The sequence below is a fragment of the Primulina huaijiensis genome, chromosome 3 (genome assembly GCF_012295235.1).
Source record: "Primulina huaijiensis isolate GDHJ02 chromosome 3, ASM1229523v2, whole genome shotgun sequence".
Classification (NCBI taxonomy): domain Eukaryota; kingdom Viridiplantae; phylum Streptophyta; class Magnoliopsida; order Lamiales; family Gesneriaceae; genus Primulina; species Primulina huaijiensis.
Window position 1 is genome coordinate 427,644 of NC_133308.1, and position 16,701 is coordinate 444,344.

Consider the following 16,701-nt stretch of genomic DNA (forward strand, 5'->3'; position numbering starts at 1 on the left):
CTCTTATTCCAATATCATTAACTGACATATATGTCGATATCTAATGGAAAACGTTTGACATTCATAAATCCTTGGAAAAAGAGACGAATTATTATAATTTCTTTTAAAAAGTATAGGTTTGAGTATAACTTTAAATATACATACATAATTTTCTTTTCTATGTTTGTGGGATTGGGATACAGAGGGAACAATCATTCTTGTATTTATTGATATTTTAAATTCAGACGTATTTATAATCATCCAAAAAAAAAATTTATAATACATATAATTATGTAAAATGTCAATTTTAATCTTGTAAATATTGGTGTATGATTTTAATTTTGTATATTTTGTTGAATAAATTATAGTCATATAAATATGTTATTTTGATAAATTTTAATCATTCTCCCCAGAATAATATAATTAAAGGAACAATTTTATTGTTAATTTTTTATAAGTACATGATTACAAATAATTATCGAGATATGTACGTCTGTGTGACAAATTATTATAAATTTTAATTAAGACATTAGTAATTTATTTGCAAGATTTTGACTAAAATGCGTAAAATTGAAAAAAAAAATTTATATTATTGTAATTGATTAATTGAGACATATATTGACATTTTGCCTATAATTTAAGTGTGAATATGTCCTTCTAACAATTGAAATTAAAAAAGAGAAAAACAAATAGAGCAAACTACACTTTGCATGTGATACGTAAAAGTGCAACTTAAATACCAAAATAATAAATTTGCAAAATAATAATAATAATATAAATAAGAAATTGAGTATTGTATTTTTTTTTAAAAAAAAATAAATAAATTTTGTTTGAATGGATCAATGGTCCTAGGCTTAGGTCCGAATTCCGATAATAGCTTTAGAACTGATTGTTCCAATCCCAATGGAAATTAGAATCATAATTAATTAATAAATATGGTTTCTGTCTAATTTAAATTTATTGAATGAAATTCATTTATTTCGATTTTAATAATCAAGAAAAAGTATTTGTTCGCCTCAAAAGATATATGTTAAGTGGCTTATGTATATTTAGGGACCCTTAAAACTCAAGATTAATATACGATTCCGACATCGTTTCAACTTACAATCTTATTTCTAAGAACCAAAACTGAGCCATAAATCCTCGATTCCAATTTCTGGTTTTAGACTAAAAATAATTTGAGTAAATCTCTAAAGCTCACGTATCTATCTACATCTGGACAACATGTCTATCCATATAATGTTTTTCATGAGTCGAGTCAAATAAGACTATTACTTCAGTTAGGTTCACGATCCATTGGTTGGAGCTACCACCACATTCCACTAGTACGGTTGTGCATATTTTTCTCATGGTACTCAAAAACGTTGTTGAATAACAGTACTGTATACATAAGATTCTTGCATTTTCTTGACTAATTATTAAATAACAAAAAACAGCTCGCATACTGATTTTCTTGGTTCTCTTTAAGCCAGTGTAACTTGATCTTCCGACATACTTGCATTATATTTTAACTGCCAGCTTCGATGTAATTTACATAATCTTCTACTGTGATCGCAAATTCGCCATCGTTCGATATTATACACACTGACGGATTATCTCACAAATATTTGCATTGCTACGTAAGAAGTGTGTTGTCATGCACGGTGTCGTCATTTATCATTCCATTATATATATGATTATTTTGTCTGACAAAATTAGGCCATCCTTCAGGTTGTCTCTGCCTTCTGTGGTGATGGAAGCAACTGCCCAGTACCATGAAAAGGGTCTCGTTAGAATATTCGGGACGAGAGTTTCATAGATGAGAAAGTGGAACATAATAAGAATGATTGTGAAGCATGGAAAGGACAGGCAATACCTGATAGCAAGAGATGAGAGAGCTCACGAATCCAACAGCACCCGAGACACGAGGGGTGACTTTCTTGGGTGCCAGTTGAAGCAATCCAACTGCAACCACTATATCCAGTGCTGCTTTAACAAAGGCTAGAGATCTCTCGTTCGACTCTTGAACCATGCTTTTATACAGCTTGTTCTGTACGAAGATGCGAAAAAGAAGAAAGGTCACAAAAAATATGATAGATTGCAAGTTAATTAGAAGTTATCACAGAACAGCAGTGAGGCCATGGGCCAGAAAAGAGAATCAAACCTAAATGACTGGCCTGTTACATATAAGTCAAGGCGTTGTTGGACTCATAAAAATAGCTAACCTTATATTTATTAGTATTCTTCAGTTCCTTCCCTAGCTTCTTCATTGATATCGAAAGCCTTCCAATTTCACCAATCTGGAGTAACAAGCACACCATACAAATTCATATGTCTGAAAACGGGAAACTCGGTTGTCAAAGTGAAACTACCGAACTAAAGGAGGAAGGTCGCCATCATACCTCAACTAAAGTGCTGCAAATAGAAGAACCAAACCAACAAAAAAGAGAGATCCTTCCGATTAGCTCAGTACGTTCTTTGTTCTGCATGTGAAAACCTGTTGGTTACTCAACAAAAACTTTCCAAAGAATGTAGACCAAATGACGCTTAATCCATACCTTGTAAATGCCTGACCTGCCGAGCCACACAAATTGATCCAGAAACAGGAAAGTTGATAAAAGGGCATTTTTCGACTGGAATGGACACCAAGAAGAAGGTGAAGACAAAAAAAATTTAAGGATTGAGCTGAAAACCGTAGTTAAGAGTAAATACCTTTCCCAACAAAATCAAAGGAATTGGAGTTCCTGGAGCACTTGGACTAATGAGGGCATGGAGATCATTGATAAACTATAAAACATAGGGAGAGAAACTTGGTCAAGACCATAGAAATTATATGTTCGAGCTTGCTGCATAGACATGATTGGAATTCAGAGCTAATATGAATAAGCAAAAAAACTTAAATTACAGCTAAAGAAGCAGAAACGAAAACACAATAAAAAGTTCTCGCTCCTCAGAAAACCTATTTTTACACTGACCTTGAACAAACGGAAAACTTTTCGAGCCAAGCCGACTGATTTCTCCACATTTTGTGCTGTTCCCTGCTCCCCATTACCCAAGAATCTCGAACCATACTGTATTGACCTGCATATCTTATCCCTGGTTTCAGCTTTGTTCAGATACAAAACAGCAAGAGCAAGTTCTGCTCTGGCGACATCCAATGAACTCATGTTTTATCTCGATGAACCTAAAAGATCCAGCTATCAACTCAATTAATATACATTGGGCAGTACCTCACGTCCTCACCAGAAAACTTCACACCGATGAAAATAAAAAAAGCTCCTTGGATCGCAGGTATGAGACAAACTACTGGAACCGTCTTTGGAGTTTGGAGCAATTGTTTGGACACTCAAAGATTATTCATCGGCAACAATCACTAAATATTAAACAATCCCTTTTCTAGAACATCCAATAAATTTTTTTATCAAAATATCAGCCACAATTTTCCGTCCAGATGCTAAAATCATTTCAGTCTTTCCATTTCCGTTTTCAATTTTTTTGAACAAGTATCACCATTTAGTAAAGGAAAAAACAATTACTAATCCCAATATATATTCATCAATATAAGAGGTCAAATATAGGGAAGAAAAGACAATCCTTTACAGTAGTTTGAACAGAAGTGTTGGAGGCAGAATTTGAAAAATGACAACAATTTAGTACAACCATTCGGAAAAAAAATCATTTTTACCTTCTTACTGACATTTTCGAAGTGAAATACTAAGCTGCAAGTGCACTATACATATAAGCAAACTGGAAATTCGACAACTTTTTCAACTCTTCTATAAGTTACTCTATGAAAGTTGATTCAATAGTATATTAACCAATTATCCACAATACCCAAACACCAACAAAAATTCGTGCAAGCATGTTTTTCTACATATCAGAAGCCCAATATCTGTACATTTATCCATAGCCAAAGAGAAAAATATTCAAGCTTTACATGAAAAATTATACGTACAGAATCAGAGAACGTATAAACAGTTAAGAGGGGCAATCGTTACCGGGACCTGCGACGAGCCCTTTTGTCCAGAAAGTCAAAATATTTTTTCTGGAAATTTTGTATTATGGTGAGAGCAGTGTACTATATTATCGCTGGAATAGATTAGATACAGGCGAGTGGATAAAAGGCCTGTTTGGTCCTCTGGTTTTTTCAAACTTTTTCTCTATTTCATATATATTTTTTAAACAAGGAAAAATACAACTTAATTCAGAAAATATCGACTTAAATGGAGGTTTCGGTTGCAGATAAGATTTGAAGGGGCCAATTTGGAGCCATGCACATAATTCCAGTCCAATACAATTCTAAAAATTTTATTAAAACCCCAATCTCCTTTCATAACATGCCTTAAGCATTTTCTTATTCTTTCCTTGTTCCTAGTTATTTTAAAAATCAAGGAACTGGTATTCTTTCCTCATTAATTAACCAATGAAATTTTGGTGTGTGTGTGTGTTTATTATAACTTTTGTGCATAAAGAGCAAATGAATTATAAAGATACACCTGGCTAAGATCCATATTCAATCAGGGTATTGGAGAAAAGGAGGGTTCAATGAAATCACAAGAGGTTGTTAACTCATTTTTTATGCATTTCACGAAGGCAACACATTTTCCTGACAACACACGGTAGCAAAACTGGAACAAATAACAGCATCGCCACGAGAAATTTTTCCCACATCCAACTGAATCGTGAACTTCAGACACAAGAGTAACAATTCAATTCCAAAACCCTTGCTACAGAGCAAACGCATTCTCCAATAATGGCTACGCACTACATTCAACCAGAATAACGTCCACTTTCACATAGACATTTCAGCTTAAGTTTCCAAATAAATCTAATTAGCAGCTTCATTCTTGAGATGGAGATCTTTCACAAGGCGAGCGCCTGAATGATCAACAGAGAACAAATGTATTATTATTGATCAGCATCAAGATCATGAGAACAGTTGGTCCAATGTTCAAACAATAAAGAAAGGGAAAACACTTACCTTCGATATTTGTCCTTGACGGGACTTTCTGCCCTGTTGTAATCAGGACTCTCCCTTCGTACAGATCCAGGAATTGGAACAGATCCACGTCCGTAATCAGGGCTATCTCTGTCCCTGCGATAGTCATTTGAGGAATGTCCCCGACCATAGTTTCTCCTATCGAGGGACATATCTCGACCTCTTTTATCAGGGCTGTATCCATTTCTCTTGCCATCATCATCTCGAATGGCGTACTCGACAGAAATTACTCGATCCATGAATTTACTGCATCAAAATTGGATGATCCCACGTGAGAAGAATGTCAAGCACAATGTTTTTTGGGCAAATCCTCAGGTATGACAGCATATTCATGACGTGAAATGCAAAATTAGTTTAACCACGTGAAAATCGCACCGATGAATGCTATAATCAACAAAAGCTTGCGTGCCAATATTGGGATTTTAAGGTTTCTTTCCACAACACCACCAAAGTTATTTTTTTCTTCCTAACCTTTCAACCATCATGTAAAGTGAAACTATAAGGTTATATTAACTGCAAAACATGTGTTAGCAGCAAAAATGTGAGTATTACAGCAAAGTTGCAGCACCCGGACCCACAGAAATGCAACATGACATCAAGCTACTAGCGTAATCAACAAAATTTCATTTCACACACAAACCTCATATGAGTAGCTTCTAGTGCTCGTGTGGCATCTTCCAGCGAGTCATAATGCACAAATGCAAAATTCCTTCTGATTCTGACATTTGATACCCTTCCATAATGTTCAAAATGCTTTTCGAGATCACTTGTCCTGGTATGGATGGGATCAAAGTTGATGACAAACAAAGTTTTTGAAGGTTTTGTGTTGGTTGAAGGTTTTCTCGAGCTATCAGACCTCCTCCCACCTCGTTCTTGCTACAGTTCAAACTCAATAAAGTCATTAGGTTGTCATTGTAATGAAATAGATCAAACCCGAAACTCGATCAGATAACTCCAATTGAAGTAGAACTATAGGGGTACATCATCACAACCTCAAGGGACGTCCTAATACCTTGGTCCACTCAACGCGAAGTCGACGTCCTTTTCTACCAAACTCTATCCTGTCGAGTTTTCGTACTGCATCCTCTGCATCACGCTCATCTTCCATATAGACAAAAGCAAAACCTAGAAAGTAAAAAGAGAGAAGGGAAGTGAAAAGGCATGCCAGAATGCTTCAGTAGGCAGAGGAAAAAATATTACATTCACCAAAAGGTGACGGTGATATGCCTCCGGTCGGAGACACTTAATTACAACATACAGTAACTAACAAACGTTACCACCCAAAAACCCTGCAAATGAGAGAAAGAAAGAGAGAGAGGGAAATCTTTATGAAGAAAACACAACACCTGCCACAGGATCCGGAATGAACATGAAATCTATGTTGAAACATGTTGGAAACTGGTGTGAGCAAATTCATGAGGAATGCAAAAGGCAAAGGTCTCAGGAAAGTGTGGGATGGTATGACAATGGCAGATCATATTGGTTCTTTCGAACAAACACAATAACATGTATCTTGGGCACAAGCCAGAAAATAAACGGAGAGAACCATCCATCCAGGAAGATCATGGAATATCCAAACAATCCTGCATCAAAGAAACTATTGAGGTTTGGGGATTCACTACAGCAAAAACGCCCTTTTAGAATAAAAACACATTAAATATTCAGAAAATAATTATTTAAAAAAATATGTTTATTCTTTCCAATATCATAAAAGGGATTTCTTCAAAGACGATGGGAATTTTATCAACAAAAACTTTCCAGCCACCAAAAAGCAAGGGTTTAGAAGGCAACAAGTGTTGGCATATTTTTTCCTTTCTCATCCAGCCTCTTGCATGCCCTTTCAAAGGGTCCTAAATGGTTAGGATGAAGCAATCAATTTCAACTACGGTGGGAAGCGTAATATATCAATGTATACCATTAAATTCCTAAATGGTTAGGATGAAGCAATCAATTTCAACTACGGTGGGAGCGTAATATATCAATGTATACCATTAAATTCAATTCGTTAATCATCGTCCATCATTCTTGCTACATGAATTCAGAGTAATGAAAAATCTTCTCCAAAAGAGTCACCAACAGAACATGAAGTACATTTTCTACTATCAACTAAACCAATCAGCGTGGCCAGAACAATTTTCCCCCTCAATTTTGTTCCCGTGGTGATGACCACCGAGTACAGGTGCAGACTGAGTTTGAGAAGCAGTCTGTTTTTTAACTTTAAATGTAAATTCTTAAGACCTTTAGGTAAAACTAAAAGCAAACTCACCAGATTTCATATCCACCCTGTCAACCCTCCCATATTTTTTGAAAAGGCGTTCAACATCGGACTGGTGAGCATCAAACTCCAGATTCCCACAAAATATGCCCCTCATTATCCTTAAATCTTCTGAAAAAAGCTAAACTGTTTTCACCAAAAGTTCGAACGACAAATACAGATGCATCAAGAAAAATTCAATTCATCAATTCACATTCCTTCACTTCCAGAACTACAAAAAAAAAAATATAAGCGAAATATCCCATCAACAACTCCACAGTAATTTCGTTTAACCACAGCCTGAGAGATGTACAACTACCAACAATTCAAAAGATTTTCAACAAATATCTGAACTTCAAACTCAAATAATCCGAAGCACTGACCATGGAGAAATAAATCAGTCAGAAAACCTCTACTCTACACATAAACACAAAGAAAATGGTAGCTTCGTGTACGTACCTTGGGAGCTTTCTGCAACAATTCCAGTTGGTAACACAATCGGGCGCCGGCCGAAACCTAGGGTTAAAGACTGAGGAATTGCATTGGGTTTAAACGACAGCGTTTGGTAACACAATCGGGTCAGGCCAAGCCACGTTGAATTTACAGGTCCTGGCGTCCTGTAATAGGTTGGGCCAAACTGGTAAAATAGAATATGTATCTCGAGGACATGATCGTGGTAAGCAATGATAATATTGATCTATAAGACATACGAGATAAAATTAATCGATAGATATTATTATTTTGGATTTTTGGGCTAACGGTCTGACTCATTAACATTCAAGTAGTGCACTTTGCGTTGTCATGGATATAAGGAAATAAAATTGCGTCTTGACTAATAGTTATAGCTTTTGGCTTAAGTGGTAAGTGATTGATTATAATATTTTGTATCTTGGGGAATTCTCGTGGGTTCAGCTATTGACGTTGCGTCGTTTGATCTGGTTAAGCAGGTGGGTCTTAAAAGAGTGACTTCAGATCTTAACGAATGATATTTTCTCTGTTGGGAACATGGTCGGCCATAGAGAAACGGTAAAACTAATCTCTAAGGGATATGAGAAACATCAGCAGATAGACATGCACATCTCTGAACTCATGGACCTAACATTCCGAATCAGTATCACTCAAATGGTACACTTTAAGCTGCCACAAATATAAGAAAATAAACCTACACATTGACTAAATATTATAACTTTAGTTAAATGATTGATAGCTTAAAAGTGGTATTTGGTTGCAAGCCATTGGATGGATCATAATGAAATATTTATTCTTTTTTTTTAACTTTGGGAATCCGTGATCGCTGTCTTTTTGTGTACTATAGATAAATTCAAATGATCAATACAGTAATTTGCAAATCACGTTGATCAGATAAATCATATTTGATAAATCATGTGTAACAGAGTCAAAGCTGGAAAAAAAAATGCTAGGAGACGACTTTTCAACGCTGTACAAAGCTTCATCACCTGTTGATCACCACCTACCAATGTGGTAGAATAAATCTTTCATCATCCCGGATAGCTTGAGTGGCGGGTGCATAAAAAATGCAAGATGATAAGACATGAAAAATTGAGGATGCAAAAAGACTATATAGAAAGAGAACATTATGAAAAAGTTGAGGAAAAAATGACAAGAAGAACATAACAGAGAAGATGAGACATAAAATGAAGGAGATGAAGCAAGCAATGAGAGAGGAGGAGAACGAAAAAGAATATGAAATGAAGGAAATTAGGCATGAAAATCGGATCGTGAAAAAAGATATTAACGATCGAAACACGAATAATATGTAACGTGGGTATTTTACGAAGACTCATCAAGTAATTCTTCGTAAAAAATTTGGACAACAATTTATTAAGTTCATAAATAATTTGATTTAATTATTTGTAATTTTTTTTTAAAAAAATCATTATTTTTGTATATTTTTTGTATAAGATTTTATATTTTATTATACATGATTTTAATATTTTTATTATGTGCAATTTTAATTTGTTTGTGATTATCCATTTTTAATAGAATAAAAATTAATGCTTTGACATCATCTCTACAATATCATCTCATCTTGATAGAACCGTTAGATATATCAACTTATCAACACTAACATCATCGTATGATGAAGTTACTAATTCCATCTTACCAATGTCATCTAATCATCATTGCAACTGCTCTAAGATTGTATTTATGAGATATCACGAGGATTTATTTTATTTTATATGTAAATAAATTTTATCATATGCTCATGTTAGTGTGAAGATTATTCATAAATCATTTTTTAATTTTTTAAGAGTGATGTGTGGTCCTCTTAACCGAGACCATCAATTAAGATTTGATAGGCGAGAGGGATCGAGTTTAAAGCTAATTTTAATTGTTAAATTTTTTTTCTAATACTTATAATAATTTAAATACATGATTGGCTAGTTTTTGCAACAAAATTAATTAATGACTAATGACATTTATATTTGCATTGTCATAATAATTAGACATAAATGATGAAAGAAAATGCAAGGAATCCCACGTTTGATTTAAATGAGCAAAGTCATTATCCAAGTCAATATTGTACAATATTTCAAGAAAATGGAAAAATTAAAGTTTAATTAATCAGATTTTAATTTTAATCAATAAAATGTACGATTAGTTTAATATATATATAATCGATGCATCGAAGAGAAACATACACCACAGAAGACATGTACGTTGTTTTGAAATCACACAAATAATTCCATTTCCAATAGCTAATTAAACATTTGGTTAACCCCAACATTTCGGTGATCCCTTTCTTTGGCTTTTATATACATCGTGGAAGCGGCAACGTGAGTAATGATTTTCATTACAAGAATTTGTGTGTCAATTTTTCCGGAAAGAACTCAAAAGAGGAGGAAAAAAATATTAAAATTTAGAAAATTACCTCTAATCAGAGAATGGAGGAACTATGGAAGACACCCTTGTAGTCGGCGGCGACAGTAGGCGGCCGACAAGCGCTGATGGTGTTGGAAGAGTTGAAAGCACAAGTTTTTTTAGGTTTTGAGAGATGACTGGAGCGAGAGAAACACTAGTGAGGAGTTTTAAAATGTTTAGGTTTTATTAAAGACCACTTTAATAGTTCTGTCTCAAATTAGAGACTGACACAATATATCGGTATCAACTTAGAGATCTAAATAAAAATTCGGTCTTCAATTTGTGAGTGGAATAAAAAATCGAGTTACAAAAATAATATTAAATTATAAATGTGACGAAAATAAATTTAGCGACCGATATTACTAACTTCGGTTTCAAATTAGAGACCGAAATTACTGTCGGTCTCTAATTTTTGTCGTGTAAAAATCATTTGGTTAACCCCACAATTAATTCATTAATCTTAATTAGTGTTCCAAAATCATTCTTCATTTGAATAGTAAATGAATAATTAAATCAATACATCTTCTTTCTAATTTGTCTCTATTTTCTCACTGGGCAAAAACTTGTGTGAGTATATGTGAGACGGATCTCTTATTTGGGTCATCCATGAAAAAGTATTACTTTTTATGCTAAGAGTATTAATTTTTATTGTGAATATTGGTAGGGTTGACCCGTCTCACAGATTAAGATCCGTGAGACGGTCTCACTTAAGACCCACTCTTCTCACTGATTCCATTATTTGTTTAAGCTCTTTGGCTTTTCTTAAATAATAACGTTGGTGGGACTTCCGATTTTCATTACATTAATTATAGGGATATTTAAATAAAATTTAGATATTACATAGGAACGGATACATGATAAATATTTAAATCAAGGTAAATTTTATATATTAGTGTTATCAGCAGTTGCCAAAATATTTGAAATTGTTTAAGGTCGTGTTTACGAGATTTATTTTAAATGTTTATCGGTTTCTACATATAATTTTCAAACATTTCATTGACTAAAAATTTATAAATACTTAAAATAAGTTATTGAAAACACTACTTAAATTAAGTAACCTTAATTTCTAATAATGGAGTGATATTCATAATTAGCTACGATGATACAACATAATATGCATGCAAAATTATATTTTTAATTATATAACTTTATTTTTTTTGCATTTTTAATAATATAACTTAATTTTTTAATCATATTATCCGTCAATTCAAAATTTACTCAACTAACTTACAATTTTTTTTCAATATCATTTCTTTTTTTTTTTTTTATCTTAATAACGACGTGACATCAGATACGTCAGTAGTGTTATCTTAATAACGACGTGACATTTGATACGTCAGCAGTGTTCATCACTATGTTAACTATTTTTAATGATATATCATCATTTTTCGCATCACGTAAACATAACGAGACAAAATGATTAGACTTGAAAAATAGACCAAGACTTTAAAATGATTAAAAACATGATAAAAAAAATAAAAAACATGGAAATTATAATATCAAAAATACAATTTCTCCTAACAAATTAAAATTTAAATCACAATATAATAATGCATGTTCGAATATCTTCGGTTTTAGCATAATAACCTTTGTTTTATCCACTAATCCAAATTTATACATAATAACCTTTGTTTTATCATCAACTATTCTATTCCATGTTTTGCATGACAATCCAAGATTATAGAGATTGGATTTAAATCAAGCACAGGAAAAATGGTTCATTAGGATCGGTACAAAAAACAAATAATTGAGAAGATTTATTTTACACACACACACACAAACACACACACAAGCATAAGCCATATATAGAATTCCAACTTAGATTATATTTCAAATGGTATTTTCTCTTCTCTTTCACATATCAATATAATTTAGAACATCGTATCATTAGTATTATATATGTAGAGACCAATTAGTGATCAAATATATAAGACGGTGAAACCGAGTGTGATCGTGCCTCATGTTCGTGATGACAAGGCCTGTTGGGAGAGCTCGAGCGGATCGAATCATAGCAGAGAATCGTTTCTCGGATTAGGGCAACATGTGTTAGATTCGGAGGGATCGGATTTGGGAGAAGTTTGCAATGGTTTAGGGGATCAAATGTTTGGGCGGATTACAAGTCCGGAGGTAATCATGACAAGCTGCGGGATTGGATATGATCATATGAATGCTGTAGAAGTAAAAGATTCAAGGTTTCTTCTTCTGTAATTGTTCCACCAATATTCAGCACCGAGTCTCCAATCCATAGTGATTGATATGAAAAGATGAATTTTGGGCAGATCCCCATGCAGATACAGAATATGGTCATTAATATCGATAAAATCAATAGTTTAGGAGTTTGTGTTGTTCCAGCTCCAATGAATTCCTCCGTCCTAAAACAACACTGGAAATGTTACGCAAATTTCCAGTGTTGTTTTAGGATGACATAAATTCATCAGAAAAATCTAAAACAATTTAAGATTGGATTGAGTTTTAATGAAAATAATATTATCTCGATCGATCTATAAAATAATTGAAAAATATGGGTGCATAAACATAACTTATAAGATTCTAATCAAGAACTCGAAAATTGGCCATGGTGATACAGAACAAATATTCAACTAAAGCCAATGTTAAATTCTCCGAGGATAACTTGATCGACGAATATGCTCTTTTAACAACACAATTCGAATTTCAGAACAATGAATTATCATCAATGGTCAGGATTTGGTTAATTGTCCCATATGATTTATATGGACCCCACATCAAAATGATGTGTGAATAAATCTGTACCATTCCCTTGTAGCTGGTACTACCCCACTCTTTGTATTTTATTGTAATCCAACAGAGTCAGCACATTTCGTGAGTGGATAAAATTGAGCCAATAGAGAGCCGGCAGGGGGCGGCAGAAAGAGCCGACGCGTACAGGTTTTTCTTGGTCTTTGTTGAGCCGGTAAAAAATTTCGCAGGAGAATAATGACCGTGGCGCTATCGGGAACCATTTCTTTCTCCTCCTGCATTCCTTCTTTGTCTCCGCCGGCTCCTCGCTGTCGATTCTTCTACACTGGGCACAAACTGCTGACCGGTAAGTGCGGTAAATAAGAAGGGACATAACTTTTTTTTGTTTGTTTTTAAAAAACTATATGCTAGACTCGGCTTTTTATCATTGAATTCAGCTAATTTTATCCTTTTTTTCGTTCAAGACTGTCCCATCACTAAGTTCTTCTTGAATTTACTTGATAATCTTGGTTGTTTTCTTGTCTGAATTAGAACTGTAAATAGTGGTTAAAAACTTAATCTTTGCATGGTTCTGAAGTGGGTTTTTGGAGCTTATTCTGTGATTTATTTCAATGGTGTCAGCTTATTTTGACATTGAAGTGAAGATGTTGAATCATGATGTTGAATTATTGCTTGATTATCTTGTTATGAAATGGTATTGAGTACGTGTATTGTCTGTAGTTTTCAAAAGTTTTCTGTTTTGGTTCTAGAATTTTTTTCCCATTCTATTGCTGCATGAAAATAGTGCATTTGGAGTTCTGTCGTGTTGACACAAAAATCTAATTAGAAAAAGGAAAAGCGAGGACTTGCTTGAACTTTGGAGTATACCTATAAAATTGAAAATAACTTGCAAACTGACAGTGGCGTCAATGGGTGCGGATCCAATCCGTGAGTGGATCTTATCTGAAGGCAAGGCGACTCAAATTACTGGCACTCGTTCAATTGGTGGTGGTTGCATCAATCGTGCCACTCGGTATGACTCAGATGCTGGCTCCTTCTTTGTTAAAACTAACAGGTAAGCACAGACACAATAGAGTGTGGCAATAAATTGTGGAGTTGCATTTCCATTTGTTTGTATCCTGTTCTTTTGGGGGATGAATCACTCCTCTCAACACTCCAGTAATGTCAGTTTGATGTAATTTAAGAGGCTCTTTACTTAAATATTGGTATGAAGTCCTCGATCTGATGTGTTTGACAATGAGTGGGCATAAATTAGATTAACAGTATGTTGGCCAAAATAACACATGAATGTTGATATGTTTTCTAAATAGAAAAGTTGCCATCGTGCTCTGGAATCAATTGAACTGGGGATCTGTTCAATGCACGAGTTATTATTTCAATGTCTCGACCTCTAACCCTCCAATTCCCTCAGGACTGCATGGTGTTCTCATGTGTGATCTTAAACTATTAATGGATGATACGTCCTCTAGTCACCCAAATAGTAGTTTGAAATTCAATTGACTGTAGTAACAACATTTTTCATTGCTGCAAAGAATTTATGATGTTCGTCTTACTCTGTTGATTGTTAAACAGGAGTATTGGGCCAGAGATGTTTGAAGGAGAGGCTTTAGGTCTTAATGCCATGTATGCAACTGGATCAATCCGTGTACCAAAACCATTAAAGGTATGAAGATTTTTACTCTCTTTCTTTCGCTCTCAATGATAGCTGATGGTATGTATATTTTTTTCTCGTGCATTCAGGTTGGACAACTACCAACGGGTGGCTCATACATCATCATGGAGTATATCGAGTTTGGTGCATCTAGAGGCAATCAAGTGAGGAGTTAATCTCTTCCCTCTTTCAGTTGGTTTGAATTTATCGTTCTCATTTGATAACTCTCCGCTCCTTAGTCTGTGCTTGGAAGGAAGCTTGCGGAAATGCATAAAGCAGGAAAATCTGGAAAAGGATTTGGTTTTGATGTCGATAATACAATTGGCAGGTAACTGTTTTCTCATATTGTCTGACCAAAAAAACTACTTTCCAGACATATGCTTAAACAGAGAGAAAACAGAAATCTCACACAAACATTTGGCAAATATTATACTCTTTCGCAAGTTATATGCACTTGTCTTGTTAAAATTTTAATGTATTTGTTGTCGAGTTTCTGTTACCGTTTTGTGAGCTTTGAACTTGTGATAAGCGTGTAGTTAACCTCTTGTCATAATTGCGATACAACTGGTAACACTCTTGATGCAGCACTCCACAGATAAACACATGGACTTCGGACTGGATTGAATTTTATGGGGTACACAGGTTGGGTTACCAGTTGAAGTTGGCTCAACAACGGTATGGTGATTACCTAATTTATGAAAAAGGTAAAACTTTTTTATCTTTTAAGTTGGATAAAAGATTTTTTTCCCGTCTCTAAGTAATAAACGCGCTTTAGGAAATGAGATTGATAATTAAGCTTGGAAACTATTATTTCATTAGTGAGTCGCATACTTCTCTCTCAGTATTGGAAACTAACATACTACACGTGTGCAAACTTATCTTCTTTGAAGTTGTGATCCTCTTAAATACTGAAAAATTAGCTAGTTTTTTGAAGGACAAAGGCTCGTAAAGAACATGGCACCTCTCTTTGAAGATGCTATGATTGAGCCATGCTTGTTACATGGAGACTTATGGAGCGGGAATGTTTGCTCTGACAAAAATGGCGAACCTGTCATACTCGACCCAGCTTGTTACTGTAAGTCTTGTTTTCTGAATCGTGATTGTCTTATTACATCAATTTTTCTTCCCTCATACTTTTTGTGGACTCGGGTAAACAATTACCGAGGGTGGAATATCTCAGAACTAGAAATCGTACTTGAAATCTCTTTTTGAAACATTGTTGATGGAAGGGGCGTAAACGAACCAAATCGAGTTGAATATCAGTAAAAATTTAATGTTCGAATTCGACTCAAATTAAGTATATTCGAGATCGAGCTCGGTTCGAAGCTCGAAAATTTTAATTTTGTTGCTCGAGTTTGGCTGTAAATATTTATCGAGTTGACTCGATCGAAAAGCTCGCGAACCGACTCACGTCCTTGCAGATGGACATAGCGAGGCTGAATTTGGAATGTCGTGGTGTGCCGGATTTGGAGGATCGTTCTACGATGCCTACTTTGAGGTAACAAACACTTGATCTCCCGCTCATTATATTCGATGTTTTTTGATGCGTATTTTTGTGTTTTTGAGGGATCAATCAGGTGATGCCTAAACAACCAGGTTTTGAGGAAAGGAGAGATCTTTACATGCTGTATCATTACTTGAATCATTATAATCTGTTCGGATCTGGTTATCGCTCGTCGGCCATGTCCATTATCGATGGCTACCTGCAGATGCTGAAAGCTAATGTTTGAAATAAGTTAGAGTTTTACTCTCTGTACATCACCAAGTTCGTATGACGCTGTAAAGGCCATGATTAATATCATCGTATATCTATAATTCAAAAGGTGCCCTAATTTTCTGTGGGGAAAATAATGGATATAATATAAATGTTTATATTTTAATTTTTTACAATTTAAACTAAATTGGACAAATTATTGTTGATTAGAAGGAAATATAATTATATAAAACTAATTTAAAAATAATAAGGATATTTTAGGCAAGTCAAAAGCTAATATTTCACCATTCATATGTTAATGGTAATAGATATGGTGACGAACAATCAAATAACTCGGATGTCATCCTAGTTATGTTAGCCTAGCCTGATAAAATATACTTCAGCTTAATATTCAAATTTATTAAAAAAATATATGATAAAGAAAATATATTCGGAACTATTTTAGTATAATTGCAAAATAACATAATATTTCTGGGATATAATTCTAAAAATAAATATAAAATTAAGCCTCTCGTGTGTGTGTT

General features: G+C 34.2%; 3 protein-coding genes across 15 annotated transcripts; 1 reads left to right on the plus strand and 2 right to left on the minus strand.

The window, feature by feature from the left end:
• Positions 1 to 1,453: 1,453 nt before the first annotated feature.
• On the minus strand, positions 1,454 to 4,113 carry LOC140972753 (peroxisomal membrane protein 11D-like). Of its 5 annotated transcripts, none has more exons than XM_073435146.1 (8): positions 3,957 to 4,113; positions 2,934 to 3,142; positions 2,671 to 2,745; positions 2,517 to 2,591; positions 2,361 to 2,441; positions 2,184 to 2,258; positions 1,835 to 2,008; positions 1,454 to 1,721 (listed from the first exon to the last, which is right to left on the minus strand). In XM_073435146.1, the coding sequence occupies exons 2-8, from the start codon at positions 3,123 to 3,125 to the stop codon at positions 1,686 to 1,688; spliced, it is 708 nt and encodes a 235-aa protein (XP_073291247.1). In that variant the 5' UTR covers positions 3,126 to 3,142; positions 3,957 to 4,113; the 3' UTR covers positions 1,454 to 1,685. The 5 variants fall into 5 exon arrangements, with proteins under 5 accessions (XP_073291247.1, XP_073291250.1, XP_073291251.1 ...); XM_073435149.1 differs by having other exon boundaries at positions 2,934 to 3,155; positions 3,957 to 4,109; XM_073435150.1 differs by having other exon boundaries at positions 2,934 to 3,162; positions 3,957 to 4,105.
• A 493-nt stretch (positions 4,114 to 4,606) lies between these two features.
• Positions 4,607 to 7,852, minus strand: LOC140972754 (serine/arginine-rich splicing factor RS41-like). Of its 5 annotated transcripts, XM_073435156.1 has the most exons (8): positions 7,671 to 7,848; positions 7,531 to 7,589; positions 7,224 to 7,443; positions 6,304 to 6,540; positions 5,970 to 6,082; positions 5,598 to 5,833; positions 4,940 to 5,203; positions 4,607 to 4,836 (listed from the first exon to the last, which is right to left on the minus strand). In XM_073435156.1, the coding sequence occupies exons 4-8, from the start codon at positions 6,326 to 6,328 to the stop codon at positions 4,800 to 4,802; spliced, it is 675 nt and encodes a 224-aa protein (XP_073291257.1). In that variant the 5' UTR covers positions 6,329 to 6,540; positions 7,224 to 7,443; positions 7,531 to 7,589; positions 7,671 to 7,848; the 3' UTR covers positions 4,607 to 4,799. The 5 variants fall into 5 exon arrangements, with proteins under 5 accessions (XP_073291257.1, XP_073291255.1, XP_073291254.1 ...); XM_073435154.1 differs by lacking the exon at positions 6,304 to 6,540 and having other exon boundaries at positions 7,224 to 7,358; positions 7,671 to 7,849; XM_073435153.1 differs by lacking the exon at positions 6,304 to 6,540 and having other exon boundaries at positions 7,224 to 7,343.
• A 5,056-nt stretch (positions 7,853 to 12,908) lies between these two features.
• On the plus strand, positions 12,909 to 16,302 carry LOC140972755 (protein-ribulosamine 3-kinase, chloroplastic). Of its 5 annotated transcripts, none has more exons than XM_073435159.1 (9): positions 12,909 to 13,158; positions 13,713 to 13,824; positions 14,385 to 14,475; positions 14,553 to 14,627; positions 14,703 to 14,791; positions 15,049 to 15,167; positions 15,398 to 15,538; positions 15,858 to 15,961; positions 16,041 to 16,302. In XM_073435159.1, the coding sequence occupies exons 1-9, from the start codon at positions 13,050 to 13,052 to the stop codon at positions 16,191 to 16,193; spliced, it is 993 nt and encodes a 330-aa protein (XP_073291260.1). In that variant the 5' UTR covers positions 12,909 to 13,049; the 3' UTR covers positions 16,194 to 16,302. The 5 variants fall into 5 exon arrangements, with proteins under 5 accessions (XP_073291260.1, XP_073291261.1, XP_073291258.1 ...); XM_073435160.1 differs by having other exon boundaries at positions 12,919 to 13,158; positions 13,713 to 13,866; positions 16,030 to 16,302; XM_073435157.1 differs by having other exon boundaries at positions 12,920 to 13,158; positions 13,713 to 13,866.
• The last annotated feature ends 399 nt before the right edge of the window (positions 16,303 to 16,701 follow it).

Bases quoted from the DNA above. Each gene is read 5' to 3' on its own strand.
- LOC140972755 (XM_073435157.1), top strand. From the start codon at position 13,050: ATGACCGTGGCGCTATCGGGAACCATTTCTTTCTCCTCCTGCATTCCT. The intron at 14,792-15,048 runs GTAACTGTTTTC...CTCTTGATGCAG, and splicing joins GTCGATAATACAATTGGCAG to CACTCCACAGATAAACACAT. The intron at 15,168-15,397 runs GTAAAACTTTTT...AGTTTTTTGAAG, and splicing joins TTACCTAATTTATGAAAAAG to GACAAAGGCTCGTAAAGAAC.
- LOC140972753 (XM_073435146.1), bottom strand. From the start codon at position 3,125: ATGAGTTCATTGGATGTCGCCAGAGCAGAACTTGCTCTTGCTGTTTTG. The intron at 2,746-2,933 runs GTCAGTGTAAAA...TATGTTTTATAG, and splicing joins AAGTTTTCCGTTTGTTCAAG to TTTATCAATGATCTCCATGC. The intron at 2,592-2,670 runs GTATTTACTCTT...TGTCCATTCCAG, and splicing joins CTTTGATTTTGTTGGGAAAG to TCGAAAAATGCCCTTTTATC.
- LOC140972754 (XM_073435155.1), bottom strand. From the start codon at position 7,329: ATGAGGGGCATATTTTGTGGGAATCTGGAGTTTGATGCTCACCAGTCC. The intron at 6,083-7,223 runs GTGAGTTTGCTT...TTTACTTTCTAG, and splicing joins CAGGGTGGATATGAAATCTG to GTTTTGCTTTTGTCTATATG. The intron at 4,837-4,939 runs GTAAGTGTTTTC...TTGATCATTCAG, and splicing joins GTCAAGGACAAATATCGAAG to GCGCTCGCCTTGTGAAAGAT.